Genomic DNA, 19,059 nt, shown 5'->3' on the forward strand with positions numbered 1-19,059 from the left:
CACCACTTCAGTACACTTCTGGACTTGTGAAGACTCTACCAGGAAGAAAGACAGCTGTGCTGCTGAAGGATCGCCACTCTGCTGGATTGCTGCTTTGCTGGACACCTGCCTTGCTGTGCTGCCCTGCTGCCTGTTGTTCCCCTGCCTGTGTGAGAAGGACTGGACCTGCATCACTTAAACTCAGAGTGACTCCAAGGGCTTGCTGGCTTGCCTCCTGATCTGAAGTCTCATGGACATAAAAGACTTCCAACTCTTCTGCACCTGCACCTGGACTCTGCCATCTGTGAGTCTGCCCTGTCAAGTGGTGCCACCCCAGTCTTGGATCATTGGAAGTGTGGCCTAAGGTGCTTGCTCCAGTAAAACCCATGCATGCTATATCGAACAGGTGCATTGGCGACATTACATGGATTGGAACTGGCGCATCACCCCCTGTTGTGTGGCCAGAACCGGCACATCACCGTTCTGCATAAATTGACCTGAAGCATTGCCTTCGGAATCAGCACTGCGTGACTCCATCAACGACAGACTTGACAACGCCCCTGCAAACTCTGCAACACACCCCCAGCGCTCATTGGAGCCAATGCATCGCCGCTGTTGCACCTTCTAGGACCAGCGCATCGCCGCCATTGCGAGGGCCAACGCATCGTTTCTGCTGCACCCCGCATCCTCTTCTACGCCGATGCAGCCAGGATCAAGGTTCTTTTGTTCAGCAGGCCTAACTGGGTTCCTGTATGCGGCCCACGTTTCATAGCTTTTGGCTATGTCCAGGTCTTGCGTGACCAGAAATCCCAAGTAAACCCTTATTGCTTCTAAGTTCTATTTCACAGTTTATTCTTCAAAACTTCATATCTTGAGTTATACTTATTGGATTTTTGTCTTTTAGGTCTTGTATTTATTCAATGAAGCTCTGTTTTTCTAACCTGGTGTAGAATCTTTTTGGGTGGTGTTTCCACTGATTTACTATCTGGCAGGGGCGGCTCCTCCACTAGGGTGGAGGAGCGTCGCCCTACTGCTTCTCACAGTGAGAGAAGCAGAAACATAAAATGGTAATAACTTTCTGTTATTACCATTTTATGTTTGGCTGCGGGCGGGTGGGCGGATCAACTCTGAGAGCAGGGAAGTGGAGGAGTGGTGTGCCTGCCCAATCCACAGTGTGCAAAGACTGTTTGGTTGGACCCCTGGGGCCGCCCAAACCAGTCGTGTGTTCTCTGCCTTTTCTCCATGCAGGCTGCATGCAGCCTACGTGGAGAATATGGCCTCCCCATAAGCCCCTGGCTGGTCGGCGTCCCAACCAATCAAAACGCTGCTTGAGTAGAGTTGTGATTGGCTTTGGGGAGGGAGGGAGCCTGGCTGCCTGCTTCTGCTTCCTGTTCCTGGAGAGCAGAGAAGACGCTGGACCCGGGACCCGGCCAGGTAAGTTTACTTATCCTTTTTTTTTTTTTAATTAAATTAACCCCCCCTCCTCTCCGTGCGACCCCCCTCGCGCGACCACACATCCCCCCATTTACAAGTTGTGCCGGCTGCGACTGCTATTTGAAGTGTTGCACAAATACTTTACACATTGCCTCTAAGTTAAGCCTGACTGCTCTGTGCCTAGCCACGAAAGTGTGAGCACATAATTTAGGGTTGCCTGCTTCCTACCCTGACTAGGACTGTGGTTGCTGCTTGACTAGTGCTCATACCCCAGTCAACCCACAACCCAATCTCTAACACGATACGTCACTTTCAATAGTATGAAACGGAATTAGATTTGCTAGTGTGCGCTGAGTGTGCATTAGTGTGTGTGCATGACAGGAAGGGTTCATGCTTGGGCATTTACACTCAGGCAGCGAAAACTCTACAGCCGACCTTGCTTGTTTGTGATGTGTTATAATATGCATGTGATTTGCATCAACTGGAGTAGACGGTACAATAATGTGTAGTGATCGGCCTGAGGAGACACACTGCTTTGGTATTTCCTCACAATCAACAGAACACGGACTATGAGCAGTGATGTAATGTTCCAGTTACCTTTATAATTGTGATTCCCCTTCCTTGTTCTGGTACCGAGGCTTTCATCCCTCAGCTAGATCCGGTAGGCTTTTTATTCCACCGGGCATTTCCCCTGATGGGCTGGAACCCCTGGAGGCCAGCTTTGAAAGCCTAGAGTAGCTCCTAGTGTCTCTGCCACTTTCCCCAGTTTTCCAAGGTTAACTGCAGAAGGTACAGAGAGAGGGAAGGAAGGGGAAGCTGGAGAGAAAGCGACCGGAGAAGGAGAAGAGATAGAGACAACAAGAAGAGATAAAGAGAGAATGGATGGATGGAAAGAGAAAGATTGCATGAAGAGACATAGGCAGCGGCTGTTTTGAGCATTTTTGCCAGGGCTGCTACTTCCTTGGTCCTGTCCTGCCCAGTGCCCACAGCTAGATGGACAGGGGGTCTAAGAGACAAAGAGAGAGAGAATATAAATATATCTATCTAGATAGATCGATAGATAGATAGATAGATAGATAGATAGATAGATAGATAGATAGATAGATAGATAGATAGATAGATAGATAGATAGATAGATAGATAGATAGATAGATAGATAGATAGATAGATAGATAGATAGATAGATTAATTGATATCCCACACTGTGGGGACCGGTTCGGTCCTCATAGCGTGGGTTAACCTTGACAGAACCAGAGGGGGGCAGCTCTGCTTTTCTGGAGGACTCAGACTCCCTCCCTCAGTACTGGGATGAGAAATAGGGGACTCGGAGTAATGAAGAAACCGGCCTTGATTACAAGGGGCCGGTGTTTACGACGCTATTTATTGCAACACCACTGAGTTCCTCAGGTGCGATTAACAGCGTCCAGTTATGGGTTTGTGGTCGATAACGCGAGATAAAATGCTGATTTTGGTGCGTGCCCACCATCTTTGGATGACTTTGGATGTCCCACTAATTATTGGGTATTTTTCCACCTATAAACGTATCCAGGCTTGGCCTGCTGGGAAGATTTCTGGAGTGCGCTTTCCTCTAACCGCAAAACTCATATTCTAGAATTATCCAGGCCACTCACAATGAGGGCTAAATGTTAAAAGTGTGAAAGGCGTCCGTGCAACTGAAGTGTGTCAAAGTGTAATTGCAGTTAGTTGGCGCTCGGCGCCCCAAGGAGTGGCAACATCTGTACTTCCGGAGTCAAGGTGTGAGGTATACAGATAAGAAAGCAGCATTCGTAATGTTTGTACTATGGGTACACAACGACGCCCATCACACAACTTTGTGTACTTGGCTGCACCTAGATTGTGATAAGAGGTTTCAGGCTCTGCGTGTTTACTTAGCGATAAATCAACCTTTGGCCAGTGTGAGCAAGGGATAGCTCCTGTATAAAAGTCTCGAATTCAAGGCCCACTCTGCACGCAACCCTCTGTGGACAAGCTGCTTACCCCTATCGAGGAGACGTTCGATCCACGCGCAACCAACCATGTCTCAGCTGGAACAGGCCATGGCCCTGATCATTGGTGTCTTCGACAAGTACTCGGGGACGGAGGGCAACAAGTTCACCCTCAACAAAGGAGAGCTGAAGACGCTGATGGAGAAAGAGCTGCCCAACTTCCTCGAGGTGAGAGGCTACACTATTTCTTCTAAGACTGCTGCGGTCAGGGCATGTGTGGGAAGCGGCATGTAAGACAGAGTAAGCTTCCGCTTCACAGCACGCCACACAAAAACATTTTACGAGTCATATGTAGACCTAGTTAGATAGGGGTCAGTAAGCGGGTGAAGTGCAAAAACAAAAGTGCGTCATCGCGCTGCCGCACAAGTATAAATACACCTCTGGTATTACCACACAATTCAGTGGTAATGCAGGAAGCAATCAGGCACGGACTGGGGCATAAAATAGGCCTAGGTACCAAATTAAAAGTGACTCCAAGAGGGAATTAGATAGCAAAGAAAGTGGCTAACATTTGCAAATCTGGTAGTTTAAAAGTGGTAAAAACAAGCTGTGTATGTATTTTGGAAGGTATGGGAGGTTGCATGCATTTATGCTTGCTGCAGGTGATGTCTGTGGTAATGTCAAATAAATCAGCAGTAAAAACCGACCAAGCAGACCACAAAACAAGCTCTCAAACAGCCAGAAAACCAACTGGTCCACTCATCTGTCAGACCAGCTCTTCGGGCACTGGCAGATTACCCTGTTAGCCAGTCCAGCCCGCAAGCAATCCCAGTGATAGACCACTTCCAGCAATTGACAAAGATGTCCCAGCTCAGCCGTTCATTGCTGCAAGAAAAGATGGCAGATCCACCTGACAATCAAAAAGCTGAGGAGAAGGATGGCAGGTTTATGCGACGGAAACAATGGTTTCCATGCATAATATGCATAGGCCTTGCCCTAAAACAGCAGATTGTTCACTGTGGGCAATATACCAGTTTGAGTTTGGGGACAGGTATGTCTGCATCCTATATTTCTCTTTACCCTGACCCTACACTTAAGTCTAGAGAGTGTTTAAGTTCCATTATGAGGATGTGTTTACAACTCCAAGGACTTTAGAAGTAAGACACTCCTAAGCCAGTAGTAAGACGCAACAAAATAGAGAAAAAGCTTTATGAATCACCACGAATAGAGTGTGATCTTTTTCCTTTTCACGGGTTGGACTGAGCTATGGGAACAAAAGTGCTAGAATGTTGGGTGTTCCAGCAAAATATCATTTTGCCTCTAGAATGCTCCCCAGCCGCAATCTAAAAGGTATTTTTCAGACCTTTTACTGTAGTTGGGTGCACTGTCTAGTGACACTGTAAGTCTGCTGCCTTACCGCATGCTTTGGAAGCTAAAGTCAGTCAACAGTGGGACAGGAGGTGGATGCCTGGGTGGGCCTTTAGCTCCTTTATGAAAGTGAGGAGTGGTGTCTGTACCCGTATTGAATTGAACCTAAATATCTGTTTTGTATGGTACATAAACAGGCATGTCCCTGCAACTGTCATAGGCTAGAAATAGAGGGGTATTATAGATCTGTTTTGCCCTCGGTTTTGATAGAAAGATCTTAGCAGCAAAGTTAAAATGATTTCCCTTGTTCCTCAAAAACAGATGACATGCTAACAGTTACCCCCCTCAGATGGTGAAACATCATGGCCTCTGCCGCCTTAAAGTGCACTGGCGGCCATTTTGTCTTGCAGGTCCCCATAATGGCGTCTTCTTTGTATGGGATTCCCTCCTGCACACGGACTTTACTGTCACGTTTTGCTGTTAATCAGGGTCAAAAATGCCATTCAGCTCTAACACTAGGCAGGGAAGAAGGTACTATTCAGGTTAAAAGTGACCGATCAGTCCACCCTGCCACAACTGATGGGCTTCCTGGTTTAAAAGGTGATAACCTACCTGGTCCTACCCCACCAGTACCCATATTGAAGCCTTCTGAGGAAGAAACACCCCTCGGGTCGCGTGTAATCTCCTGCAGGTTGCAAGAGGTGGCATAGAACCTGGGTACAAAAAGGAGAGAATCGAAATGGTCAGCTTTTAGAGTGCAGCCTTAAGGCCAGCGCCTAGTGACAGCCTGGTGCAAAGCAGAGCTATCAAGTGTTTTCCCTTATGCATATTTTTGGACACACCTCTGTTTTAATGAATGACACGGAGTGCTGCACCGTGCTAGTTTACAAGCGTAAATGCCCATATTACTATCTTATTCTTTGTATTTTGTATTCGTATTTTGTTAGCATTTGTTCCCAGGTGCCACCGTCGCAACTTTAAACCACAGAATATTTGTGAGGGCATTTATAGTTCAAAAATTGCCACTTTAATACCTACCGGGGTCAAAAGGACCCACATTCCCTGCACAATCAGGCAGCTAGAGAAGACCAGCACTTTGAGTTGGTACTGGTCTCCATAGTCAATGGGCGAACAGTGAGTGCCCTGTGGGCAGAAGTTCAGTGGAAATATGGTCAGTTTTCCCAACTTGTAGATGCTCCAATATAGGGCCCTGATCAAAAAGGCCATCCCTCTCATTGTACTAGGGGAGACCATGAAGCAGAGCAATTAAAGGGCGTTCTAATTGGTGACAGATAATTGCATATTGTTATATTAATTTGCTCTCTATACAGTGCTTAACCTGTTAAGCCAATCATTTACTCATTAATGCATGCAGCCATGTGCACCGACTCGCCATTTCATCCATTCACTGATCCATTCAATCTCTCATCCCTACAGGCACTCACAAATCTATCCACATTTCCCTCCATTGACTAATGTTCGCTTGAGTCAGTCAGCCAGTGGACCATTCATCCAACCAGACACAAACTGGTCGATCCACGAAGAAGCACTTTCAGGTATACAAGAGCCAGGCCTATTGGCTGTGCTAGTGTTTGTTCAGAAGGTTTGCTACACGCACACACCCACATTCTGTACACGGGGCATCCACTGGACAGATATATGGGCAGCCCGGCAAATCACCCATGGCCAAACCTTTCTTGTAGGCCTCTTTTGCATCTCACAGTGAGGGGGAGTATAAACACGCTGCATTCCTATTTTAGCAAAACTCTGTCATTTTAAAAACTGTAATCAGTGAAAGGATATTTTGCACATAAAATGAGAATTCGTAATTTCAGCTTCTTTCCTCAATTACACACAGCCTCTTATATATTGATCATTGGAAATCTAATGACATTCTGCTTTCATTCAAGAGAAAATATGACTTGCCGTTGTTATCAGTGATTTCCTCCTTTACCCCTCTGTTTCTTCACTCCCTTCTTTATCTCTTTTTGATCGAGATTTGCGTAATGTTGAGACATCTTCGTCTGCTGTCTTGTCACGCTGCCATGCCCCCAATGTAAACTCCTTTCCATGAATTTTTGTTCCTGGCGCTAAGACCATAGGTTTTACACTTAGGAACTTTGCAAAAGTAACTTGTTTTTATTTGCTCCTGACTCTTGAAACTGAAAAGAAAGAAAAAGTAAGTAAGGAAATCCCACTCATGAAACCTTATTCCTTTGTGACATAGTACAGAGATACATTTTCATCTCAGCACCAGGGTGAAAATGTTGATTACGCGCCATTTCTTTTCTCTTTTTGCGGCCGTCCAAAAAAGAAGCCTTTTCAGGCGGGTTTTGGAGCAACTCTTGCAAATACGGATTATGCTACGAATAATTAGTCTATTAGCTTATTTCGTGATAGTTACTAAAAATACACGGGGCATGTTTTATAGAATCACGTTGGATCGTGCCATGCGATTGCGTGCTTCGGAAATAGAACAGGATGTTCCGGGCTGGCCATATGTTCCGAGCCCTGCGCTGTCAGTCAGACTGGTGCGCGAGCGCGGGCCTGCTTCAGTCTGACACGACGTCATATGTGGCTGGGGAGTGGGCGGGTGCACAGCCTTCTTTTAGAGAGCTGAGGCCTGGTGTGCGAATAGTGCGTCTCTCTGTCGGCGCACTGAATGTTCCTGTCGCCGAAAAAGCCACAAATGTTTCAAGTGAGGCGGACAGCTCGCCCACCACCTGTGCAGGGCTCAATCCACAGAGCCATATTCGCATGTAAATTCAAGTTACACGAGTAAAAAGCTCAATGCGCATGTAAAAGCTGTTTGAGAAATGTCATCTTGTAGTCAACACTCATGTTAGCCAGTGGCGTAGCTAGAGCTTGTGGCGCCCGGGGCTATCCCTCAGATTGCCGCCCCGGTGGGGGGGGGGGGGGGGGGGGGGGGAAGAAAGGACAGCACGCACTTGAAAGAGGTCCGAGAGACACGTTGTATCGCCTCTAATAGTTACCTCGATCATGCAAGTTACATGCACATACATGACACGGTCCAAGGCTACACAGTTGAATGCACCAGTGACCGGCAGTACAAAGGAGGACACACAGACTGCATGATCTATCTGGGGACTCAGAAAAACCACATGCGACATCTATCAGAAAGCTGCGTGAACGATTACCTGGTAATCACCTCAGCACAATGTAAACATGCACATACATGACACTGTTCGGGGATCCGTCATTTACAGCTGACAATAAATGTCCAAACATCATGGTCCCCCCCATTAAAGCAGTGGGGCCGTGCACAAACGTGATGTGCTCTGAGGACCCAGAGCCAACTTAACAGTGTCGAAGCCTGTAATTCTTTATCTTTCAAAAACAGCAAATTAATTATTCACAGGGAATGACTCACTGTGTGCCCTTAGAACTAAACTCAGCACAAAGGGGTCAGTCAGCTCCACAACCTTGCCAACACAGACCAGATACAAAGCCCGCTCTGGTGGCCCAATGGCAACAACCAGGGATCACGCCCTGTCATTACTTCTAAGCAGCAGCAACCAACTCCCTGGGACCCAAAGCCAGCTTGTAATAGTGCATCTCTCCTTAAGAGCAGCCTCAGCACACACATGGTGCACAGCCTACCCAGGGGCCCAAAGCTAAAATACAGGGAGTGGAGACACATTGTCATCACAATCCTTAAACACAGCTGTAGGGGCCATGGGAATATGTTCAACCCTATCCAGGGACTCCGTGAATAATCAGAAGAAACAAGAAACATTACATTGTTCTGCAATTTTGTTTTCACATTACTTTCATGGTAACCAAGTGTTAAAAGTCCGCAAAAACAGTAGAATCATAATAACGTGTCTAGTATGGAACGCCAAGGCTGTGTAACACACGTCCCTGTAACACACGTCTTCAGCTGCCTCCCAGACCCTAATGTAGGCATGGCAGAACCAAGGTCTGGAGAAAAATAACCACTTAAAAGAAGTCCGGATATGAAGTAAGTTATGTGTGCTTTTACGCATGTGTGTTTCAAAATGTCCACGGCTCAATCATTGGACAGTGGTAGCTTGCTACTACTGGTATCGCTCTACTCACAGACATCCGGGAATAAAGCCCTTCATCAGATCCCTTACGCATTTCAAAAGGTTCATAACCTTAGTGGACACAGACCTGGATGCGCCTAGACAACTGCTGACTAACTGGAGCAATCACACTGGCAACCTGCAATCACAACTGGAGCTCTCGTAACCTAGGCCCTGGTGCCCTGGGATCAGAGAATACCAGGTTCTTCTCTTGTATCTTGTATCTCAATCTTTTGTGTTCCTTTCCTCTCACAAGCCAAAATGCTTAAGGTAAATAGCTCACACAACATTCAACTCTCTCTAGAACTCTAGGCTCTACAGATGAATGCATTATTTAGGAAGAGAGAGATGAAAGGCTTGCCTGTGCTCGCAGGTAAATGTATCAATGAGAGAATGGAAGCAGAGAGGTCAGTTTATCCCTGCTGTTTCCTGAGGAGAATTACAAGAAGACATCAACATAAGGGCAGGGTACAGACTGACATTTACCCAGAGACAGGTGCAATAGCCCACATGTCTAACTGGCGCTAACAGCACAGCCACCACTTGCTCAGATGAAGACTTATTCCACACTCAATGCTTACAGTACAAGTATCACTCATATGTCACAGATAGCAAAAGTACTACTTACGTGCCACAGTGACCACAGCTATCATCACATGTCAAAGGCAGCTGATTAGTACCATTCATCTGATCATTGCCTTGCTCTTCTGGTTAATTTCTTACTCAGTACAAACAGCAAATCTATCCTTTAAGGTTTTTGTCAGCAGAGCTACTCTCAACAGACAACAGAGCATTCCCAAACAAGTTACAGGGAGCAAAGCTATGCCTTAATAGCAGCTGAGCTATCCCTGGATAGGTGATTGTCCTTCTGACAATCTGTCCGCACGGTGTCTAAGCAACTAGGGAACAGGGAACCAGTGAACAAGAGGGGTTCGGGAGCTAATGCTTTCAGAATGGCGTTTGGAGTAAGAGAGACTCTCATACTTTAGTGGGACAGGTAAAACAAAGGAACCGGGAGACGCAATACTTGGAGACAGACAGACCTCAATATTGAGCGGCTTTAGGCTGGGAAACATCAGGCAGAGTAGAAATGGAAGGCTAGAACAAGACAACAGAGACAATGAAAGCAAGAGACAGGCCAGTTCCAACTACAAGGATACAGGCAAATAAGAACCTAGGGTGGAATGTTTGAATTTGAACCTAGATGAGGAACAATGCATACCAAAGGAGAAACATAAAATCCACAAATATTGCACTAGAATGACTCTTACATCAACCACCTGTGTCATTTAGAAGGGCACATGGCATTACGTTCAAACAACACTACCATAGCTGACACTAATTAGGGGGAAGGATTCAAGGCCCTAACCTCCACTGTGAACCACCATGCAGAACCCCCAAACACACTCAACATTAACACAGGTTAGGCTGGAAAGTGTCAAGAGTCTCTCCTCCCCCCCAACTCCATTTATAGAACAGCTCTATGAGGATAACCAATGTCTTCCAAGCCAGCCACTCACATTAATGTGATTCAGTTCCTCTACTGGAAAACCTCTGATGGATGAATCACAAACGCAGACTGATGTCTGCATAAAGTGCCGAGGCCAAGTAATTGGCTAACTCTGAACCATATCTGGCAGGTCAACATAACAGAACTGCTGCTACACATGCTAAACCTCTTCTCTGTGTGTTTGGAAACGTTGCATACCAGCTGTCCATACTGTCCCTATGCTGTGTGTGAATTAGGGAAGCTTTAAGAGACCGTTCCACTTAAAAAAAAAAAAGAAATCAAAATGACTGTCCTTGTCAATTTTGTTTTATATTTAGCTGCTTACAATTGTGTTTCCATTATTTTTTTAATAACATTTCCCAAATTAAGCTTGAATATTGACGTTCAAACAGTTTGAATCAAACTTCTATGTAGGTACACCAGGAATACACTGTTGTATGTATCAAGTCTGCATCATCTAGGGCTGTAAGGGCACAGCCTGTCACCATTTCACATAATTATATTAAAAAGTAACGAAGAAAGCCTTTGTGTGCAAGGATAAACGTTTCCTGTCTCTGTCCCCATTTCTCTCACAAGAGGAACCTAATAGACAAGAACTGCGCCGGGGCTTACCTGTTTGAATGAAGCTCCCCTCACGCTACATTCCACAAACAGTGCTCCAGGTTTAAATGTCCCGTCCTCGCAAGCACCAGGAGACCCCAAGCCAAGGCACCCCAAGCTCCGCTGCACAGCGCCATCCACAGGAAGCGCAAGCACTATTTTGTGTCCCGACCCGGACCAGACCCCAGGCGGCGCGCACAATGAACCCGGACGCCTCCGCCCAGCGTGCAGTCAACCTTGCAGAAGCTCGTGCGACGTCACGGGCCTATGCTAGGTGGTGGTGGCGGCGTGCGTACGCTGCAGGCAGCAGTTGCAAGCAGCAGGTGGCGGTGCGCATGCGCTCGTACTTCAAACAAGGCCGCGCGAGTGGCACTGGTGGCCCATTGCAGTGGCCTTTATAATTTATTTGGGGACGCTGACACTACTGTAACAGTAGTGTCAGATTCCCCAAATAAATTATAAAGACCGCCGCAACGGGCCACCAGTGCTGCGCGACCGCCACCCCAAAAATAGTGCCGCCTGGGGCGGACCGCCCCCCTCTTAGCTACGCCCCTGGAATCAGGTGAGTGAGATGGGGCGTGAGAAGATGGGATGAAATGGGAAAAGGGAGGGTGGGGAAGGGAGATGCAATGGTGACTGAAGTGTAATGGATGGAATGTGATGGGAGAATGGTGGGATGGAATGCAATGGGATAGGGGATGGGAAAGTAAAAGGGAAGGGGTGGTCTTTGGGATGGGCTATGATGCGAGGTGATTTGATGAGATGAGGAGAGGGTAGGTGGGGTTGGGGTTTGATCTTGTAGCGTTCGGATGGGATGGATTGAGAAGATGGTGAGGTGGGATTTGATGCAAATGGGATGGGGTGGGGTGAGATGTGAGGGAAGAAATGAGATGTGAGGGTAAGGGATGAGATGGGCATGGTGGGGGTTTGGTTTGATGGGACAGGGTAGGGTTGTGGTATAGGGTGGGACAGGAAGGAGTGGGCCAGGGTGGAATGAGGTGTGATGAGAAGGCAGGGTACAGTGCTGCATGGTAATTGTTACTTCAATGCTGCACACTGGAGAACTGAATGTCAGCCTTGGATACATGGAGAATGTGAGAAAGGACAATTGTAAGAGCACTTTTCAAAAACTTCAAATAAATAAGAGTTATTGGCACCTGAAGCATTACTACAATAACAGTAAATTGGATTTTTTTTCAAATTAAATAACATATTCTATAATTACTTACAGAGTGCTCTGGTTATCAACCTTGAAAGGATGAAAGGCTAAGATCCACTTTACTGCGATTCAAACTTCTGACCTGCAGGTAAAACTAGAGGTCTTAACTTGCTGGGCCTTCTTGCTGGCTGCGGACGTATTACCACTCCTCCACCCACTCCTTCGGCATCGAAGTGCAGTGTGTGCACATTTTGAAACATAACTAATCAGTCCAGAAAGAAGTGTGGAGGAGCTATTCAGTTTCACAGTCCCGCAGGTTTTATATTACTAAAGAGAGAGAACGCACATATTAGCCCCACCTTCAGGGGCTGGAGCCTACTTCTGCTGCTAAATTAGCTGGGGTAAGGCTGGTTTTGGATATTCGCGCTGAAGAGGAGAGAAAGAGTTGATTTGCTGCAGAAGACGCAGGGCCTGCGCCACTAAAACATTTTAGCAATGCAGTGATCCAACCTCACGAGTGGGCGGTGGGGAGGGCAAAAGTTTAAGCATTATCAAAATTTCGCAGGCACTTTTGTAAAATGCGAGGCATTTTTACAAAAGTGTTGATATTGTGATTTTTTTTGCAATCATGACATCCTGAAGGGTTTGATTTACACCTTAAACAATAAGCATGCTAAATCTATTCATCGGTTTCTATGAAATGGTAAATGCAATTCATCCCGAAAGTTTCCAACAGTCAGTTTATGTGGCATTTAACCGTTTTCCTATGAAATCACATACAACCCTGTGGAGCAGGTAGGCACAGACTATGGCTGGTGCTTTGAAGAGACAGCCATTGTCACTTGGTGCTGTGTATCTGTGAAAGCATGCAGAACTTCCACAGATCTGACCCAGTGATGGCTTTCTGTGATCTCACTTCCAAGCAATCACCTGCTCGCACACAATCACCAGGCCTCGGGTCATCTACTGCATGAATTAGCTAGGCTGTGAAACAGTGGCGGTCTGTAGCCAATCAGTTCATGGACTGTCCAGTGCATCACACGTGAAAAACTATTTCAAGATGTTATGCACCTACCACATGTTTACTGCAGAATGTGTAACGTCATGCATATGGTTGCTAGATATCACAGCTCAACACTGACACACAGGTTCACCATAAACCCATGGCAAGTTTAATTCAAGAAACTAAAGAAGCTATAAACATATCACAAACACACCCTCCTTCACCCCCACTCAGTGGAGTGTGAACACGGAAGCACATTGGAGCAACTGTGCTTATAGCAGAACTCACAAAACGTATTTTCTTTTTTGGGCATATTTATATAGCGCAAACTCGACCCGAAGGTATTAGAGCCAGGGCCGGCTTAAGTGCTGGTGGCGCCCTGTGCGACAATGTTTGTTGGCGCCCCCCCAATGACCACCTCCACCACCATAGGTATCTCTCGCTAGCACCCTTTAACAGTGACCAAGTCTCCATAACCACACTCTCTCAGATGCACTGAATTAGTTATAGCGCCACTCATACCAGTGTAGGGTGTCCGAGCACTTTGCATCACACACACATTACACAGAGACAATCAATCATACGTGTGTAAATCAGTGTAGGAAATGTTACATAAGCCAAAGGACTAAAAGTGTAGGAGTCACATGTCATCCATACTGATAGGCAGTATAGTTTAAGAGTGCTTGGTGTGGAGAAGCACAAACTCCGAGGCGAAAATGAAACCGCATGGTTGGGAGTTTTCTTTAATAATAAGAATCGATTTCAAGCCAAATTAACCCTTTTTGCAACATTAATTAATGTTCTAATAATGTATACTTTGCAGTCTGTATGCAGTTCCAGGATGAAAGTTAATATCTCACTGTTCTATATTAGGACTTTAAGTTATAAATTGCAAGTAACAAAAGGATGTCTCTTTTGAAAGCAGTAACCTGCTGATCTGTTTACATCATACCCACTCTGTAATCTACTTGGTACACGTTCTTTGCAGCAGGCATATTAACCCTCTGCACTAACCACCTAAATCAAAACCTCAACTATACAAAATGCTGATCTCTTGCCAGGAAGGTAATTAATCACACGAGTTATCTTGACATTTATGTGAGGCCTGGTAATTGTGGGGGGGGGGGAAAGAGAAACGCTGCAGCAGGTGGTTCAAAAGCAATAAACTTTCAAACACGGCGCCCCCAGGAAGCCAGCACCTGGTGTGGTGACCTCGAGGCTCGGACTCTGGTTTCCAGCACCAAAGGCGGCAGTTTAGGCCGGCCGACGGACCACATCCTCTCCCCTTCATCTAACATCACTTACTTGCGCCCGGTGTTCTCAGAAAGTGCCGTGGAGGGTCCTCTGGTCTCTGCCCTGCCTGTAGGTACATCGCTTTACCTAGACTCGCAGATTTGTATTGTATCTCCTCTCTGCCTGCAGCTCCGTCGCCGTCGGCCTGCCACCACCTCCGCCCGGATCGCTGTCAACCTAGCAGAAGCGCTCGTGTCCTTCGACGTCACGGGCCTATGCTAGGTGGTGGCGGTGCGCATGCGCTTGCATTTCAAAGAGGGCCGCGCGCGCGGCACTGGTGGCCCGTTGCGGCGGCATTTATAATTTATTTGGGGACACTGACTGACGCTACTGTAACAGTAGTGTCAGTGTCCCCAAATAAATTATAAAGGCCGCCGCAACGGGCCACCAGTGCCGCGCGGCTGCCGCCCCAAAAATAGTGCCGCCTGGGGCGGACCGCCCCCACCGCCCCCCCCTAGCTACGCGCCTGATGTTAGCCATGGCCAAGATTATGCCACAACGCTATAGTATATTGTGCGTACATTGCACTCCAAGGGCGAGCCTGGGCCTCCTGTGGCGTCATGCCTCATCATCAGGGAACAACCACAAACAGACAATCCTTCTCCTAACCATTCCAAATATGGGAATGGTTGAAAATGTATTCCTTGTAAGGACAGAAGTAAATTATTTTCCAGATGGGAAATTGAACATCGAAAAATCCTTAGGTGTGCAGAGAAAGGATTTTTTAAGTAGAGAAAACTTTTTTCTCAATGGAGAAAAAACTTGCGATTGCACAAAGGTATTGGCATTCCCCCAAGCACACTTGTGCTGATTGGACAATGCAACACTGAGAATTGTTTCCCCGTACTTGCAATGGAAACTGTTGTCCTCCTCCCTGCAGTCAACAGTAGGCACCGCAGTCCCTCTGGTTGACACCTGTGGGGCTACTGGCGGGGATATGCTCTGAAGCCCCCAATTCTGAGCCTCCACTGTTAGCAACAAAAGGGCAGATTTACGAGAAAGTGACGCATCTGTGGAGATGCGTCACTTTCCCTGCGCCACCCTGATAAACCCTTGCGCGACCATGGATGCTCCGGGGCAGATTTACAGGCCCCTTGCGCCACCCGTGCGTCACTTTTTGTGACGTACCGGAGGCGCATTTTACTGCTACATGTTTAAAATGACAGGAAAAGCCACGCTGCGTGACTTTTCCTGCCCTTGTAAATATGGCCCCGATTGCACGCAGCACTTTCCGTGAAAGGGGCGTTCCATGGGTGTTGCTGTGGGTTTTCCCACGAAACACCCATGGAACCGGACACATTTCCAGATTTACGAGGAATCGTAAATCTGGAAATGCGTGTGAATGCTACGCCTCCCCAGGGGAGGCGTAGGGAGGCACAACAAGGAGAAATGTATTAATTTCTCCTTGTTTGTTTCGTGTTTCCTTAAGCGTGCTGCATTTTGCAGCACATATAGAAAGACAAAATCACCTCTAATGATTGTTTTTGTTCAGGAAGGGTTCCTTCCTGCACATAAACAATCATTGAAACAATGTTGTTTTTCAACTTCAATGTGTGCTAATGCAGCACACATAGAAGTTGAAAAACGGCATTTCAGATTGTTTTTTTGTAGGAAGGGAAGCCTTCCTGAACAAAAACAATCTCCCCACGACGCAGGCATCCTTGCACCATGGTACAAGGGTGCCTGCACCGGCGCATGGCAGCAATTTGTGCGCCAGCGCAGGGGAAGCACAGAGATACGACATATTGTTGTAAATATGCCGCATTCCTGTGCTTTGAAAGTGACGTGTTGCAGCCAAATGGCTTGCAGCACTCACTGAGTCCCTTTCGTTGTAAATCTGCCCCTCCGTATTTATAATATGGCGCACCATAGCGAAAGGATTGACAGATTCTCAGAAATTCTGACGTATCTGTTGGGGCAAAAGTCACGCATTGCTGGAGTCGTGTTGCAAGCACGACGCAACTCCAGCAATGCATTTTGAGGCCTATTCCCATTACACTGCGTCACTCCTTACGCTTGCTTCAAGCAGGCATAAGGTTTTGACGCAGTGGAGTCCTAGAAGTGATGCAGTGAAATCTTGTAGATTTCACTGCCTCACTTTTACGAGGCTTTCCTGAGTGGGAACGCCAACCCTGCATACATTATACCTGACGTAGGTATAATGTGACACAGGGCTTTAAAATGTGACACATCTCCCTAGATGAGTCATGTTGTAAATTGGCTGCTTTTTTTACGCCGCCGTTTAATCACAAAAGTGATGCAACAGCGGCACAAAAGTGTCGCAAGGGGCTTGTAAATCTGCCCCAATGTATTTTACCAATTTAAGTTAATGGGTGGCTGTATTTTCTACTTAAAATGCCTACACTGTTTTTTCTGATGAGGCATGGCACCTAAAATGGTTCTGCACTTGATCAATATCGGTTTGGAAAAACAAGAACACTATTGATAGTGGTGTGCAGCCACTGACCCCAGCAGTGGGGTTGGTCTAAAGATTGAAATGAGGTCTTTCTCATTGAGTAAATGTTGTTTTTTTTATGGGGCAACCCGGTCAGTGTTGTAGAAAGGTCGTTAACACAGACTAGCTACATAAACCTGAAGTGAGGGGGGAGCAGTTGGCCTAGCAGGTGTTTAGGAACAGCCTGAAAAGGTATCAGTGAGGTGAAGTGATTGTCTGTATCAAGTTCTTTGGAAATTGATCTAAGAGTGCAGGCTTCGAAGTGGTTTGAGTTTGAGGTTGGCGAGTCAGTTTTGATGACTGAAGAAATATTTTGCTTGTGACGGCCCCAGAAAAGCTCCAGGAGACCATTCAGGGATTACCTCGCAGATCAATGACAATTCTTTTGTCTAGACTTCTGCACTGAGATATAGACTGTATGGCTAGTCAATGGATCAATATAGTGATTGGGTTTTTAGATGCCTCTGCAGTAGCAGGTTACATTTTGGAGGCCTGCCACTGGGTCCAGAGCTACTATAGGTAAGTGGAAGTACCCTATTCCAAGAAAAGACCCCTCTACTATTATTAAATTACCTATTGTTAAAGTGAAAGTATCTGAAAATCTTCCTCACTGTGTACCTTTGGCATAAGGAGGATTCAAATGTCGTGTTGATCTATGTGGTTACTGTACAGCACAGAGCCTGTCATTTCCTGGTCCCTTGTTGGTTTTGGGTATGTTGGTGTGCAGGATGCTTTCTTGGATGTTGCAGATTTATTCAATTTCGTGGGTGATATAGCGAACAGGTCTTGCAACCTTCTGCCATTCCCATGTAAGTATGATAATTGGATCTTGTACTTCAGAGTGTGCCGGGAATTGTGTGAGTGTGTCTGTGTATGTGCACGTGTGTGTATTCATGTGCGTGTCAGTGTCTGTGGCCCAGTACGCATATCAGCATCTCCCTATCTGAGTGGCTGTATCTCCTTGTGCTAATATGCTTGTTTCCCTGTCTGTCTGTCGGTGAGTGTTTTGTCTGTTCCAGGTCTGTTGTATTCCACATCCCACTCTCAATGAACTCTCTGTCTCCCTATACCACAGGAGCTCATGCATGGGTAAACTTAAGGGCTTCTGGTTCTAATCTGGCTGCATGAATATGGATGATCTGGAGACGATGTAATAGAAATGTAGTCTTTTAAACATAATGAGAATGATTAATGCCTCGTGACTACAACCCACACTCACTCTGAAGTCTGCAGTGTTTGAACATTCCCTCACTTGAGTTAACATTCTCATATTTTTCCTTTCCTTAGTCTGCAAAAGACAAGGACGCTGTTGACAAATTGATGAAAGATCTGGATGAAAATGGAGATTCCGAAGTCGACTTCAATGAATTCATCATCTTTGTGGCTGCCTTGACTTGCATATGCCACAAATACTTCGAGGACAAGCCCCCCAAATGAATGCAAATCTCATGAACGCAATATAAGGGTCCATGCCTTCCTTGAATCGCATAAGCGGCTACACTTCTCGTTGCATTTGCCAATGTACTGTTTACAGCTCCACATGGAGTTCAAAATAAATCTTATTTTCTTTTATGCCTTGGTCTTGTATTTGAATTGCTTTCCATGCCTTGGCCATGCACTGTAGACAAAGCAGCACTGACTGATCTGCTAGTGCAGAGATCACTCAAGATGTGTATAGAAGCGTTTCATGGATACAACCTACACCGTCTGCAATGCCTGAACATTCCCTGCTCTCTCACAAGGAGAGTGGAGGAACTTAAATGCTGGAGGTTCCAATAAAAGGTGTCAGAGGTAAAGAAAGGCGTGTTCTTTAGGATTCCATTTGTTGAGTTTGGGCAGAACTCTTAAGGCTGTAGAGTTTCTCCTGCCTTGCAGTCATGGGTGGGGCTGGTCCTGGAGTTGTATTAAACATGGCAATGTTTACCTTCCCACCAGATCTTTAAGACAGCAATCTGTCGACCATATCAGCAGGTGAAAAGTGTCCCCAATCCATCATGGTGTTAACACGGATGTTGATACACTTTTTAAGTGGGTGCTCGTTGAGAAAGAAAATGCACTTTCACCACTCCACTGATGTGAGCCTCATCCTCTCCTCCCTTTTCTTTGATAAGATGCTCCTTGTGTCAATCCATCTACTGGTGGTGACTGAAGGTCTCCATACTTAAGAAAACATGATTAAATTTGAGACAGAGAAACATTATTTACAAATAGAAAAGACTAAAGGGCAATGAAAGCACCATTATTT

The 19,059-nt window shown here is 46.3% G+C and overlaps 1 protein-coding gene across 1 annotated transcript; it reads left to right on the forward strand.

Annotated features, from left to right (window-relative positions):
- The first annotated feature begins 3,331 nt into the window (after window positions 1–3,331).
- On the forward strand, window positions 3,332–18,386 carry S100P (S100 calcium binding protein P). Its single transcript, XM_085642447.1, has 2 exons — window positions 3,332–3,587; window positions 18,102–18,386. The coding sequence occupies exons 1-2, from the start codon at window positions 3,450–3,452 to the stop codon at window positions 18,249–18,251; spliced, it is 288 nt and encodes a 95-aa protein (XP_085498573.1). The 5' UTR covers window positions 3,332–3,449; the 3' UTR covers window positions 18,252–18,386.
- Window positions 18,387–19,059: the final 673 nt, after the last annotated feature.

This window comes from Triturus cristatus, chromosome 2_2 (genome assembly GCF_964204655.1).
Source record: "Triturus cristatus chromosome 2_2, aTriCri1.1, whole genome shotgun sequence".
Taxonomy (NCBI): Eukaryota; Metazoa; Chordata; class Amphibia; order Caudata; family Salamandridae; genus Triturus; species Triturus cristatus.